This window comes from Staurois parvus, unplaced genomic scaffold (genome assembly GCF_062004578.1).
Source record: "Staurois parvus isolate SC_StPar_1 unplaced genomic scaffold, SC_StPar_1.0 ptg000631l, whole genome shotgun sequence".
Taxonomy (NCBI): Eukaryota; Metazoa; Chordata; class Amphibia; order Anura; family Ranidae; genus Staurois; species Staurois parvus.
The window spans coordinates 626904-642574 of NW_028318427.1; the positions used below are offsets into that span (position 1 = coordinate 626904).

Sequence of the window (15671 nt, forward strand, 5' to 3'; positions counted from 1 at the left end):
ATCCTCAATATAACAATTGGAAAAAAGGAGAGACCCCCCTGACACTGGGACTATAAAGGCTTAGAAAGTACTAGAAGTATTAAAAAAAAGAAGTACAAATTTTATTTGTCAAAAAAGGTGATAACACAAAAACATACAAAACATCATACAGAGTCATAATAAAGTATCACAATCAGAAAATGAAAGTACATGATAAGGATACCCAGTATGACTGTGTTTGACTGGTCATAAAAATATATAAATTGGTATCATCATAGATGTAACAAAGCTGCAGAGATACTAATATAATTGTTCCAACGCATTTCAGAGTGAATCCACTCCTTCCTCGGGGAAAAGAGAAGAACCCTTTTGGTCAATATTGATGGCAGTCTGGCTAGAAAACTGTATCGCAAACCTACAGCGGGTAATATCATACTGCATGCTACTAGTTTCCATCCTAAGGCTTTAATCTCGTCCATCCGATAAAGTCAATATTTAAAGAGAAGAAATTTCTCTGAGGAGCAAGCCTTCAAAATGAAGGCTGATGTACTTCATGATAGATTGCTGGAGAGGGGATATACAAAATCATGTTTAAAAAAAAAAGCCTATAAAAACGCACCTACAGTAAAAGTAGGAGTGATCTTTTATACAAAAACCAGAACAAAATAGTATCAGACAACCAAACTAGAATCATCATGAAATTCTCTAATCAGCACAATCAAATTAAGAATGTGATCCAAAAGTATTGGCACCTATTAACGATAGATGCACTAATAGGGAAATTTGTATCTTCTACTCTTCAGATTACCTTCAGGAGAGCGACATCCATTAGAGACCTATCACATGTAGTGAATATCATGGCGACTCGGCAAAAGATCTGTGCAAATTAAAGGGTACTTTCTGTTGTGGTAATTGCACTTACTTCAAGTATTTGCACACGGAAGTACAATGCAAACTACCCGATGCGGCTTTGTGCAAACCCAAGCTGTCATACCGCTGGGGTAATATATCTGTTATCTTGTGAATGTGGTTGTTTCTATGTGGGGAAGACTATGTTGGAATTCTGGAGATGTGCATATAGACACATTAAAAGCATGTGTACAGGCGATCCTGAGTTACCTTTTGGATGTCATGCTCTGAATGTACATAATGGACATTTTCCCCAAAATAAAATTTCTTATCCTAGACCGGGTACATCCAGGACGTAGGGGGGTGACTAGATCAAACTGTTGTTGCAGTTAGAACTTTGGTGGATTTTCCATCTACAAGCTACCCCCCCCCCCCCCCAGTCTGAATGAATAAGTCAATTTTTGTCCCTTTTTACAAGGTTTTACATCTGGAGGCATGGAAAAGTGAATTATATTTCATGTCTCCTATTTGTCCTACAATGTCTCTTTTGGGACTATATTGTTATAAGGCATATACCCCATATATTTGTGCTGTATCCCAGTTTTCAATATCCATGTATTTCACTTGGCCTGTATTAATATTACAATATGCATGTTATTGTTAATTGTACAGCACTTTGCTTTATTTTGCTCTAGATCACGGATGTCAAACTGGCCGCCCTCCAGCTGTTGCCAAACTACAAGTCCCATGAGGCTTTGCAAGATTGACAGCTACAAGCATGACTCCCAAAGGCAGAAGCATGATGGGACTTGTAGTTTTGCAACAGCTGGAGGCGGTCTGCCGATGCGGGGCATCATTCCGCAGTCAGGGTGGGGTGATGTCACGCACCGACGTTCCGGGTGGCGGTTCCCAGTGACGTCCATGCTTTTGTAGCATGGGTCCGGCGTCTTGCCATCTTGGATCCCTGTGGCACAGCTGGACGCCATCACTGCTCTAATTAGGCTCCTATATCACAGGGAGCCGCTCTCCTGTTCTCTGATAATCCTCGTTCTCTGTGAGCTGACACACACGGTCTTTGACACGCTGCAGGTTTCTTTCCTTTTTTGTGTAGGTTGGAGAGCAGTATCCCTATGGGTTTTGGTAAGCCACATTGCGGCCATGTTGGTTAGCCCTTTTTAGGGTACTGCATACATGTGAAAGCACTATATCCAGGGCTGTTTGGTAAGCCTTTCTTGGTTTCCTTCTTTTGGGCACTTTTTTCTATCCTTGGGACCTAACGGGCTTGTGGTGAAATCTTTAAGTAGATCTATATATTTATATAGTCCTTTTTTCCCCATTATAGTTACATTGATGGGATTAATGGTGGAATGTGACATATTTGTGTTTTAAACCCGATATATTTACTGTGTTAATACTAATACAATAAGACCTGGATACTGACACATTTCATGGTGTGTTTTTCATCCATTATTATAAGTTGGTGGACACATTCTGTGTTCCTATCTCACACACACACACTGCCCTGTGGTGTGGTCGTAGTGATTTGTATCCTTTTTTTGGACATATTTGTCCTTGAAGCCCCGCATTACATTATGTTTATTGTGCGAATACAAAGAGGAAATGCAGAATCTTGATTTTTAACACTCTATGATGGGTTTCTATGTTTTCCATTTCTCTCTATATGCTGTCGGACATAGTATGTGGTCTTATGACTTGTTTACATAGACCGTATTTTTCGCCATATAAGACGCTCCGGAATATAAGACGCACCCAATTTTAAAGGAGGAAAATCTAGAAAAAAAAATATTCTGAACCCAATACATATAGTAATTCATCCCCCATAGTAATGCATCCCCCATATAGTAATTCATCCCCCATATAGTAATTCATCCCCCATATAGCAATTCATCCCCCATATAGCAATTCATCCCCCATAGTAATTCATCTCCCATAGTAATTCATCCCCCATAGTAATTCATCCCCCATATAGTAATTCATCCCCCATAGTAATTCATCCCCCATAGTAATTCAATCCCCCATATAGTAATTCATGCCCCAATTAGAAATTCATCCCCCCCTATAGTAATTCATCCCCCCTATAGTAATTCATTCCCCATATTGTGTCAATTCACTTACCTTTGCTCCGCGCGTTCCTCTCGCCATGTTCCCGCGCCGTTCCGGTCTCCAGGGCTGATCCACGAGCAGAGGGGGTGATGAGGTCAGCGCGCACCGCCGGGTGTACTAAGATGGCCGACCGCTCCAGAGATAGGCCAAAGCCGCGGCCTTTCCTACGGCCGTGGCCGCGCCTGACGGATTCTCTCTCTATTCGTCGTATAAGACGCACCAACTTTTCCCCCCCAGTTTTGGGGAAGAAAAAGTGCGTCTTATACGGCGAAAAATACGGTAGCTATTTTTTGCAACGTTCTGTGGTGTGGCCGTAGTAATCTATAGTTCCAATTGGGCATATTCGCCTTGAAGCACTTTACTTTACTCACTGTGTCAACATGAAGAGGATATAGAATCAGCTTTGGACATTGAGATATTTTATGGTGGGTTGTTCATGTCTTTTAAATAACATATGCTGTTGGACACAGTACGTGTGTTTATGACTTACGTTTATAGTCATTCATTGCAGTTTTTCGTGGTGTGGCCGTAGCAACTTGAACCTCCTCCCCCTTTTCTTTGGGGGTGTCTCTTACGAATTTCCACCAAATACAACTTTGAGGTGGTGTGTGCTGACTTGGAGGTCTATACACTTTATGGTGGGCCCCTGTTTTACAAACGAATATGACACCTTAGTGTGATATATAGCATGTTTTCAATTACTCATATAGTCATCTATGGCAGTGACCTGGGATGCCCTTGTGATTCAAGGCCTTTTGTGGGGGGTTCTGCTGTCCCGGTTCGTTCGGCCCGCAGCTTTATGAGGCAACATTTCTGAAGCATTTATGTCTTTTCACTAATTATCCACTTTGCATTTTCATATACTGTAAGTATATCTACTGATTACAAGGTATTATACGTTGTTACGGATATGAGACATGTTCCAAACAAATATGTTTAATCTTGTAGATGATGTCACCCATATGCAGAGTTCTCTTTTCCCTGAGGAAGGAGTGGAATCACTCTGAAATGCGTTGGAACAATTAGATTAGTATCTCTGCAGCTTTGTTGCATCTATGATGATACCAATTTGTATCTTTTATGACCAGTCAAACAGTCATACTAGGTATCCTTATGCAATTTCATTTTCTGATTGTGATGCTTTATTATGACTCTGTATGATGTATTGTTTTGCTTGTTTTTGTGTTATTACCTTTTTTGACAAAATGTGTACTTTTTTAATACTTCTAGTGCCTTCTAAGCCCCAGTGTCAGGGGGTCTCTCCTTTTTCTAATTGAGTATTTTTTGGAGCAGAATTGCAAATTTTTTGCAGCTTTTGTCTGGTGTGGAGTGCTGTTGTGATATGCTCACATACTTCAAGCATCTTCCACGTGCACAGTTTTGTTCTTCTCCACCTGAAATCATAGAACTGGTACTCATTCAGCTGGTGGGTGACTATAATTTAAAGTGGCTGTCAAAGTTTTGCTTCCCCTCTCCTCCCCCAGCCTTCTGATTGCCAAGCCATAAGCTCCTGTGGTCTCACCCAGTTGTCAGTGCGCTCAGCCCTCCGATGCAGTTGCCTCTCGAGCTCTTCTCCCTGTCCTCCAGGCCGCAGGAACTCTTCTACAAGCTCCCGGGTACTCGCCAGCTCCTCATCACTGACCAGAGGCTGGAGAGAGCGTAGGTAGCGGGACAGGGTTTTCTGCAGATCGGGGACCGGCTGTCGTGGGAGTGAAGTGGGAGAGCTATACCTGCGGAGAGAATGGAGGAAGACCTGGTGGGGAGGAGAGCAAGAATTAGATGAATTTGAAGATGTCAGGAGTTAAAGAGCACAAGATATCCTTATCCAGACGGTCTCAGAAAGATGAGCACTACTATACAGTGAGCCCCTATTCACACCTGAGATGAACAATTTTCAGAGGATTTGGAAGTCCCAAATCAGAACACAACACCAACAGTTTGAGGGTTCATTGACCCTCCTTATCATAGTGACAGAGTAGAGATGCGACTTATTTTCAAGACCTGTGTAGTCTTGAAAATTTGGTGTTTTGTACCAATATGGGATACCAGTAAATGGTTACTCTGGATGACAATTTGGCATTTCGTTTTTGGATTTTTGTTTTTTAAAAACAGGCATTTTGACTCTTGCCAGCTTTTAAAAAAGAACTTTATCAAGGGGCCACATGTAATATTTAATATACAGTATATGATGCTACATAAGATTTCTGACTTACTACAGGAGATGGTGAAAGTCGGGGGACATGCTGCGGGCCATGGGCCAGCCGCCGGGGGACATGCTGCGGGCCATGGGCCAGCCGCCGGGGGACATGCTGCGGGCCATGGGCCAGCCGCCGGGGGACATGCTGCGGGCCATGGGCCAGCCGCCGGGGGACATGCTGCGGGCCATGGGCCAGCCGCCGGGGGACATGCTGCGGGCCATGGGCCAGCCGCCGGGGGACATGCTGCGGGCCATGGGCCAGCCGCCGGGAGACATGCTGCGGGCCATGGGCCAGCCGCCGGGAGACATGCTGCGGGCCATGGGCCAGCCGCCGGGAGACATGCTGCGGGCCATGGGCCAGCCGCCGGGAGACATGCTGCGGGCCATGGGCCAGCCGCCGGGAGACATGCTGCGGGCCATGGGCCAGCCGCCGGGAGACATGCTGCGGGCCATGGGCCAGCCGCCGGGAGACATGCTGCGGGCCATGGGCCAGCCGCCGGGAGACATGCTGCGGGCCATGGGCCAGCCGCCGGGGGACATGCTGCGGGCCATGGGCCAGCCGCCGGGGGACATGCTGTAGGAGCGGTTGGAGACTGGGGACATGCCACAGGAGACAGAGACTGGTGACATTTTACATGAGACTGCGACAGATCATTGCTATTACACTCCCTCCACAAATCAATGCTCTCACTACTGACTGAGGGGGCCTGAAGGAGGCACAAAAGGAACCAAAGGGCTACAAGTGACTACCCTTGGCCCTCATGTAGGTTGAGCACTAGTGTCTAGCGCACAATCTGATCCAGGCAAATACTTCTAAATCCAGTGGGAAACTACAATTTGGAAATATCAGCATTCACCAGACCAGAGAAGACAGACACAAAGTGCAAATTGAAGCGTATGACTGGTGACACCGTTTTATAAATGCTGCAAATAGATACACAGAATCAGCTGAAAAGAGAAAAAAATACCACACGCGACACATTATCCATATACTGCTACATTATGACCAGACTGAACCGCAGCAGCTGGTATGTTGTGGTTGGCACATGGGCGTTTTTGTTCTTTCCCAGGTAGTTTTGCTGTGCACTGTGTTCGGAACGCTCAGCGGGAGGGGAGAGTACTGTACTGAACAATGTAATTATGGGGACAGGTGCTGAATGCGGCTGAATTATGTTCGGTTTTCTTCACCAGCGTCCCTCAGAAGTCTCCCGTGAGAATGTAGAGAAGTGATTGGCTCTCACAGCGTTTGGTCATGGCACTGCTACTCAGGAACATATCATAATATCGCCTGTGTAAATAATCTGGCATGACTGCCTGCTGTCCCTCCACCAGATAGAATGAACTACAAATTCCAGAATATACAGGCTTTTGTTTGCGTCTAAACAGTTGCTCTTTTTCTTATAAGGCCTCATGCACATAGGACATTAAAAAACCAAAACAAAACCTCTCTTAGAAGCCGTCCTCCAGGCAGTATTGTTTTTGCAGAAAAAAACGCTTGAAGCTTTAGATACTTTTACAAGCATTTAGGCGCGTTTACAAGCGTTTGGGCATTAATTCAATTTAGTGGTCAGAATAAATTAACACTCGCCAAATGCGTCTAGTATTTAGGTGCCTCTGCCACGTGTAGACGCGTCAACTGTTTTTTCTGTCAAAACTCCTAGACACACTGGCCCTGGGTTTTTTTTCCTGCTTTTAAATGCTACAGCTACTAAAAGTCTGTGTGTATGGACACATAGGATAACATGGAGGGCTGTTTGGAAGCAGTGTAAAAAAAAAAACAAAATGCCTGATGCCCCTAAAAGTGGCTGCAAAAATGCTCTGTGTGCATGAGGTCTAAGGCTGGCCATACATGGGTCAAAATTCGACCGATTTTTCGGACCCAAGAATAATTGGCCAATTTTCGCTCTGTGGTGTGTCAATGGCACCAGCCGATTTTCAGGTTCCATTTCTTTTCGGTGATCAGGCATGTTGGAAAATTTGTGGAAAACGACTGGTGTTCGACTCAATGATGGTCAAATCGTACGATCATTTTTCGAAAAGAATATGCGCATGAGCCGTGACCTGGAAGGAACAGAAGTTTCGCCTGTTATATGGGGTGAACTTTATGACTTGGTTGGCCGATTTTCAAAATCATTGATGGCACCATCGGATTACCGAGCGAACGACATTTTCGATTTTTGGCCGAAAAATAGTTCGGAGTTCGAACCATGTATGACCTGCATTAGTCAACGTGAATACGAAAGCAGCTGGAAACAACTCAGCAGCAGGTCAAAGTCAGGGTTCACCTTATGAATCGCATAGGAGTGAGCACCGCACTGCTGTGCAATTTACATGCAATTCACTATGGTGCGATTTGAGCCTATTCATTGTGAATGAGCTCAAATTGCACCAGAGTAGTGTATGCGCTACTTTTGGAAACGCACTGCATCTGGATCACATGGTGGTTTGGGTATCCCGCACCGCATTCTCGTGTGAATCGGGGCTAAAGTAGAAATAAAGGCAAAACATTTTTTTTGGATAGAGTAAGCCCTGGTTCACACTAGTCAACACACTCCTCACCCTGGCAGCCATGGATGGCCTTCACCATCCTCACATACAATGCAGGACTGCCGGTCTTCCATTAAACGTCATGACATCGGAGGAATGAGATCTATTCCTGGACCTCTAGACTTAATGAGTATTTAACCCTTGCAGTGCAGGTGGGCCCAAGAGGATATTTACCCCAAGGTAAACAAGGAATTTTCCTTGGTAGGCATTTTTTTTTTGGGGGGGGGGTTGCGCCCCCCCCAGCAGCAGTGGCATCTCTATCATACATCCCGAGACCGGTGTTAGAGCCGCAGCATGGAGTGGGGGGTGACAAATCAAGCGGAGGAAGGCCGCACCAGGCAGGAGGGCATTGGTGTCCATCGCAGGGTGTACATGGGATCTGGTAGGTTTGATTTGGGCCACTCATCCCATCCTTGGAGACACTCCCTGGGTATGTGTTGGGGATAGGGAGCACCGGCTGCTAATAAATAAATAAATCGGAATTTCCTTTGTGTCTTTTTTTGGGCATATCATCTACGCAGCTGGGAGATCCAGGTGAGAACGGGGACGAAACCAGGCAGGGAGGATTCATGAGTGACTGGCTGAATGTTAGCCAAGGTGGATGGTGAGCCAAACAGGTAGGTGGGGCATTTACCTGCCCTTGGATACTGTCTTATACTATTCCATCAATATTCATTCTCTCTCTCATTAAGTGTTGCCTAGGGCAGTACAAAACCAAAATACACCACTAGGAGGGCCCACTGCAAGGTTTTCTTTTTTTTTAATGCCAGTTTTCCATGTATTATAAACGACTGCCATTTTCCCTGTGTGCCTCCACCCTTTCAGTGCTGCTGGCTTCCCTCCTCTCCTCCCCACGGAAGCTGCAGTCACGCAAAAGGATCCTTAAGGATGCAGAGTGGGGGGAAAGGTCTAGTAAATATGTCACATACACCAGCCCCTTCCTTTCCTGAATGAACACAAGTGATTGGTACCAATCATCACTGTGATCATTCATAACTGAAGCAAAGTAAACTGTTTTTAATTTTTCGAGGGGGCCCTGTTAGGTTGGCTGTATGGGGCCACATGGTTTCTAGCAGAAGCCCTGCACACACAAGCTGCCACTGGACACCAGACCGGAGCAGCTTCAGAATAGATTTAGAATAGGGATGGGAGTAGGTTTAGCCTTATGCAGGCCATACATGGGTCGAATTCCAAACAAATTTTCTTTAGAAAATTGGAAATTTTGTGTTTTGTAACCCAATCATGCCACCATTGATTTCGAAAATCAACCACCAAGCCTTCAATTTCACCTCATGTTGTTACAGAAAATAATATCCTTGGCAAAGAATTGTCTTTTCTTTCCAGGTCACAGCTCACGCTCATTTCTTTTTCGTTTATATTTCTCGCACAAATTTTCCCATCATTGATTTGAAATTCGATCATTTTTCAAAAATTTTCCAACATGGCCGATCACTCAAATTCGATGGTCGAACGAAATTTGTTTCTGTGACCCACTAATGGTGCGAAATTCGAATGAAAAGTCTTAGAAAAGATTTTCGAAAGAAAATTATTTGGGAACTCGGCCTCTGTATGGCCGGCTTTAGTTAGCTATTGACTGGAATTCCACTTTCAGGCTCCCTATGGCAGCATCAACAGGTATTATTTTGACGAAAGTTGCAGATTTGAAACGATGGAAACAATTTTTGAAATTATATTACTAAACTAATGCAAGCCCCCAGGGCATCCTTCTAGGGAGCAGGCCCAAATCAGCAGAACTACAAATACCAGCATGCCTTTGGGTGCTGTAGGTTGCCCAGAAATCTTATTGTGCATTCCATCCCCTTTCAGGTTACTGAATAACAAAGCAGTAAAGGCAATGGGCGCTGTAACCAATAGCAACCAGAGCCAGGTTAGTAAATAACACAGCAGTAAAGGCAATGTGTGCTGTAACCAATAGGAACCGAAGCCAGGTTAGTAAATAACACAGCAGTAAAGGCAATGTGTGCTGTAACCAATAGCAACCAGAGCCAGGTTAGTAAATAACACAGCAGTAAAGGCAATGGGCGCTGTAACCAATAGGAACCGGAGCCAGGTTAGTAAATAACACAGCAGACAAGGCAATGTGCGCTGTAACCAATAGCAACCAGAGCCAGGTTAGTAAATAGCAGTAAAGGCAATGGGCGCTGTAACCAATAGCAACCAGAGCCAGGTTAGTAAATAGCAGTAAAGGCAATGGGCGCTGTAACCAATAGCAACCAGAGCCAGGTTAGTAAATAACACAGCAGACAAGGCAATGTGTGCTGTAACCAATAGCAACCAGAGCCAGGTTAGTAAATAACAGCAGTAAAGGCAATGGGCGCTGTAACCAATAGCAACCAGTGCCAGGTTAGCAAATAACACAGCAGACAAGGCAACGGAATGCTGTAACCAATGGCAACCAGAGCCATGTTATTCAATGAAACAGCGGACAAGGCAACGGGATGCTGTAACCGATAGCAACCACAGCCTGGTTAGTAAATAACACAGCAGGAAAGGCAATGGGATGCTGTAACCCATGGCAACCAAAGCCCAGCTTTGTAAGCTAGCAAGTTTGGATCTGATTGGTTGCTAGGAGCTCATATACCATCGCACGCTGAGTTGCTGGATTCGCTGAGGGCCTGAACGCTGCACAGCGCCTGCGTGCAAACTTTGCACAGGCTGCAGACCATCACACCTCCCATGAATGCTCTGCAGCACATCAAAGCCAAGCACCCAGCTAATCTGAAGTGACGTGCCGCCGCGGCAGATGGCTGGGTGCAATGCTCTGCTCTTCAGTAGTAGGAGGGGGGGGATAAAAGTTGCAATGCTCTGCAGATGGGTGTTTAAAGCAAAATAAAAAGCAATGAGGAAACCTTGCTGGATTCTCACCGTGGCCCTGAGTGGGGCTGCGTAGTACATCAGATTTCGGAGCATGATGCCAGCTGCCCCCCCTCCCCTCCTGAACACAGACAGCTACCCCTGGGGGTAGTGGAGTACGCCTGGAAGTATTGCTGGAGGAGGGAAGGGCCTGGGTGTCATGGGAGGGACACAGCCACACTTCCTGCTGCCGGGTGGAGTCCCACGTGTTCAGAGTTTGTATACGTGTGGAGGAGCATAGAGGGGGGGCCGCGTCCTCCATATCCAGAACTTCCAGGGTGACCATAGTGACAATACATCCCACAGATGTTCATGTGTTCAGAAAACACTAGAATACAAACCATACACATAACAAACAGATCAGCCTAAAGGCCCATTTAGATCCATGCGTGTGCAGGGCGTTATTTATTGTAACTTTAGGAAAGTGCGTTGTCATGCGACAATGGGCGTTTCTTTTGCGCGCTAACGTCTGCAGCCAGGGATAGGTGGACCCTTATGGACATTTGCAAGCATTGCTTGCGCTTATCAAAATGGAAGCTGACAGAATCTGCGGCCATGCACGGCTACCATTCAGCTTCTGTCTTTCATGTTCAGGGCCCGTTCACACCGGAAACCGTGCGTTTTTGCAAGCGCATTGGCGTGCGTTTGACACGTGTTTACATGCATTTGCGGTACATTTTTCCTAAGCATTTGCACGCATTTCCTTTGACGTTGCTTCCCTTCTTCTTTCGCCTTTGGGCTTTTGTGTGCACTGCATTGTGGTGCATTACTGTGCATTTTTTGCGGTACAAAAAATGCAGCGTTCTGTACTTTTTTCACTGCACTGTAATAGTGTAAACTCTGCCCATGTGATAGCCCGGATTTAGGACTTCAAAAACCCATCCCACTGCATCTCATGTGACCCTAGGTTCACACCTAAGCGTTTTCCACAGCGCTTTTCAGAAACGCACTACAGTCCAGTTAACATGAGTTCCTATGGGACAGGTTCACGTCTCTGCGTTTTCACCCAATGCGTTCTTTGGAAAGAGTCCGGTACTTTTTTAGACGCAAAACGTTGTGTTTTTGATTCTATAGACTTCAATGGAAAAGCTGCAGAAAAGCAGGTAGTGCGTTCTTGCCATGTTTTTGATGCATTTTTCATTTTAAATCTGCCTAGCAACAAGAAAAAAATTGCAAAACGTGGCAAAAACACAATGCATTGCAGAAATGGATGGAATGCAAATTACATACGTGTGAACCTAGCCTGAATGAGTCTTCAAAGTTTCAAAGGCTCCATTCATACTTGTCATGCAGCTTTGGACACACGGGTTTGCTCACTAATGCCGGCCATAGACAGTTTGAAAATCGGCCAATTTTTCAGCCGGAAAAAAAAATCGTCCGATGTTAGTGGGTTAATTGGTCGCCCGTTTTTCGGGTGTTTTGCACTTTGAGATTTTCGGTCATGTTGAAAAATTGGCAGCCGATTTTCCCGGCAATGATGGCCAAATCAGCCGATCGTTTTAGCGATAAAAAATCTGCGCATGAGCCGTGACCTGCAAGGGACAGAAGTTATGGGGTGAACGTTATGATTTAGTCAGCTGATTTTTTTTTTAATCGTTGGTGGTAACGTCGGCCGAACGAACGACTTTCGTTTATCGTTTGACCTGTCTATGGCCTGCATTGGAGAGTGCTTAATCAGGCTCACTTCTGCATAGAAACCAATCAGCTTCCAGGTGTTATTACCAAAGCTTAATTGAACAAGCTGAGGTTAGAAGCTGATTGGCTGCAGAAGTGAGTCCAATTTTGCACCCTTCAGTTTTAGTAAATGAACCCCATAAAGTCGCTTGTCAAGTCACAGCCGATGTATTTCAATGGAATCCATTCAAATCTACGCAACTAAAAAATGCAGCAACTTTAAAAAAGGTTCCTGATCTACGTTGATGCAACTTTAATGCCATAGACTGCAATGTAAATTTTCAAAAGTCGCATGAAAGTCTCATCCTAAAGTTATCAATGCAACAGTTGTGAAACAGTCAACAGCAGGGGCGGACTGACCATTTGGAAACTCGGGCACTGCCCAAGGGCCCGGGGTCAGTAGGGGGCCCCATGAGATGCCCCTGGTACCTTTTTCATAGGCTTTTTTGAGCTTGGGCAAAGACACAAAGGCTCCATGATCCCCTATTGCCCAGGGGCCCCATGAGTTGTCAGTCCGCCCCTAGTCAACAGCCACAGTCGTATCCAAGTCACATCCTTCCAAAGTTGCATCAAAGTTACAAAGTAAAGTCGCAATGGAAATCGCATGATTTTGGAGTCGCTCAAGTGTGAACGAAGCCTAGGGCTGCTTTCGCACTGCTCCTTGTTAAAAATGCTGTAAAAACGCATATGTGTTTTTTTGCCCCATTTTTGCTGCATTTTTCTCGTGTTTCCAGTGTGTTTTCTGGTGTGACATCACCATGCACCTATGAAACATGGATATGTGACTCAAAAAAAGCACCAAATACCCAACTGTAGGTGCATTTGTTATGCATTTTTAATGCATTTCTTTGGGAGGAAAGTTTTTGGTGCAGTTTTAAAAAACATGCGCCAAAAATGCAGCAAACTGGACTTTAAAACATGCAACTGATTGTTGTGAAGAGTTCCATAGGATTCAATGGTCATGCATTTTTCTTCCACTTTTTGTAACGCAAAAACAGAGGAAAAACTGATCAGTGTGAAAGCAGCCTAATGCAGGCCATAGACGGGTTGAACATCGGGCGATTTTTCGAACGATAAACGAAAAATCGGTCATTCATTTGGCCGACATTACCACCAATGGTTCAAAAAATCGCCCAACTAAATCATAAAGTTCACCCCATAACTTCTGTCCCTTGCAGGTCACGGCTCAGGCGCTGATTTTTTTTATCGTTAAAACGATCGGCCGATTTGGCCATCATTGCCAGGAAAATCGGTTGATCGTCCAAATCGGCTGCAAATTTTCCAACATGACCGATAATCTCAAAGTGCAAAAAACCCGAAAAACTGCCAACCAATTAACCCACTAACAGTGCAAAAAACGGCCAATTTTTTTTTTCTCCGGCCAAAAAATCGGCCAATTTTTTAACCGTCTATGGCCGGCATAAGACTAGGTTCACACCTATGCAGTTTGCGTTTGATCCGTTTCTGCAGTGCTTTTTGCAGTGTGTTTTTGCACATTCGTTTTTGGCGCATTTTTTGCTTTTTTTTTTTTTCAACTTGTTGCTAGGCAGATTAAAATACCTGCATTTCTGCAGAGTCTCCATTGAAGTCTATTGAACAAAAAACTAAACGTTTTGCGTTGATAAAAGTCCCTGATCCTCTGAAAACGCAGAGATGTGAACCTGTCCCGTAGGAAAACATGTTAAATGGACTGTAGTACATTTTTGCAAAACGCACCGCAAAACGCATAGGTGTGAACCTGTCCCATAGGAAAACATGTTAAATGGACTGTAGTGCATTTCTGCAAAACGCACCGCAAAACGCTTAGGTGTGAACCTAGACAAAAGCAGAACCAAAGTTCTGCTGTCACAAACGCGAGCAGGCAGGCTCTTTATTGTAGAATAGGAATGCAATGCATGAGCAACTCGGCTTACGTCCCCAGCACGGACCATGCGTACCGGGATGATTGACCCCTGCGCATGTGCAAGAGTGACATCATCCTGGGCCAGCCAATGAAGATGGTGACACCAGCAAAGTGAGGACTGGCAGAAAATGGTGACACCCACGAAGGGCAGAGACCGTTGAAGCTAAGGTAAGCTTTGCTTTGCTTTAGGCTTTGTTCACACTTGTGCGACTCCGAAGATTTCCAATGTGACTTTGATGCGACTTTGATGTGAATTTTGATACGACTTTACACTCTCTGGCACTCAATTCACATCAAAGTAGTGCAGGAACCTCTTCAGAGTCGCCGAGACTTTAAGTCACATAGATGTGAATGGGGCCATTGAAAACAATGAGCTGTGACCAGTCATTCTGCGACTGTATGTGTCCAAAGTTGCATGGCAAGTCGTCAGACCATTGCAACTAAGGAAGTATTGTTGCCTTTCAGTTCTACCTTAAAGTAGATCTAAGCTCCCAAAAATACTCTCCTCCACCTTGTCATCCCGCACATGTGCACAGGAGTCAGCCATTCCGGCACAGCCAGAGTGTGGTGGAAATACACACTGATCTGTGCAGCTCAGCGGTACCGCCTGTCAACTTTGCCCATTGAGATCCATGCAATCCATGTAATTGTGGTGCGGTAGAGCAACATTTACAGAGTTCAATTAGGCTGTTAGGGAAGAGGCAATATAATATAATGCCTCCTCGATATCGTTTAAATGCCCTCTGAAAAGCAATCAAAACACAGATCACTCTTCAGAGGGCACCACGAGTGTGAAAGAGCCCTTTCTGAGCTTCTCATTTGACATTTACCTGGAATTAATTTTTCACTTGTCCTTTACCCTGTACTTGCTTGCTCTTCCATATTGCTATCATAGACTTTCACATACAGACGTGTAGGTTCTCCAATTGATGGTTGCCTGCCAGACAAGTGCAAGTACTATGCTGGCTGAGGCACTGGTCACATCTTTGCACAGTATAATGAGCGCTTTCATGTGCCCACATGTTCTGTGTACTGTGAGAGACCAGATATAGTGAATGCAGGGTCCTGGGAGACCAGATATAGTGAATGCAGGGTCCGGGGAGACCGGATATAGTGAATGCAGGGTCCGGGGAGACCGGATATAGTGAATGCAGGGTCCGGGGAGACCAGATATAGTGAATGCAGGGTCCGGGGAGACCGGATATAGTGAATGCAGGGTCCTGGGAGACCAGATATAGTGAATGCAGGGTATGGGGAGACCAGATAGAGTGAATGCAGGGTCCGGGGAGACCAGATATAGTGAATGCAGGGTCCTGGGAGAGCAGATATAGTGAATGCAGGGTCCTGGGAGAGCAGATATAGTGAATGCAGGGTCCTGGAGAGCAGATATAGTGAATGCAGGGTCCGGGGAGAGCAGATATAGTGAATGCAGGGTCCGGGGAGACCAGATATAGTGAATGCAGGGTCCTGGGAGAGCAGATATAGTGAATGCAGGGTCCGGGGAGATCAGATATAGTGAATGCA

The 15671-nt window shown here is 45.3% G+C and overlaps 1 protein-coding gene across 1 annotated transcript in view; it reads right to left on the reverse strand.

The window, feature by feature from the left end:
* Positions 1-10738, reverse strand: part of LOC149449320 (carnitine O-acetyltransferase-like) — a 54348-nt gene extending 43610 nt beyond the window's left edge. The window contains exons 1-2 of the mRNA XM_089693398.1: positions 10583-10738; positions 4475-4705 (exon numbers count right to left, since the gene is read on the reverse strand). Of these exons, the coding sequence (XP_089549524.1) occupies positions 4475-4705; positions 10583-10627 (276 nt within the window). The 5' untranslated portion in view covers positions 10628-10738. The remainder of the gene's footprint in view (positions 1-4474; positions 4706-10582) is intronic.
* Positions 10739-15671: the final 4933 nt, after the last annotated feature.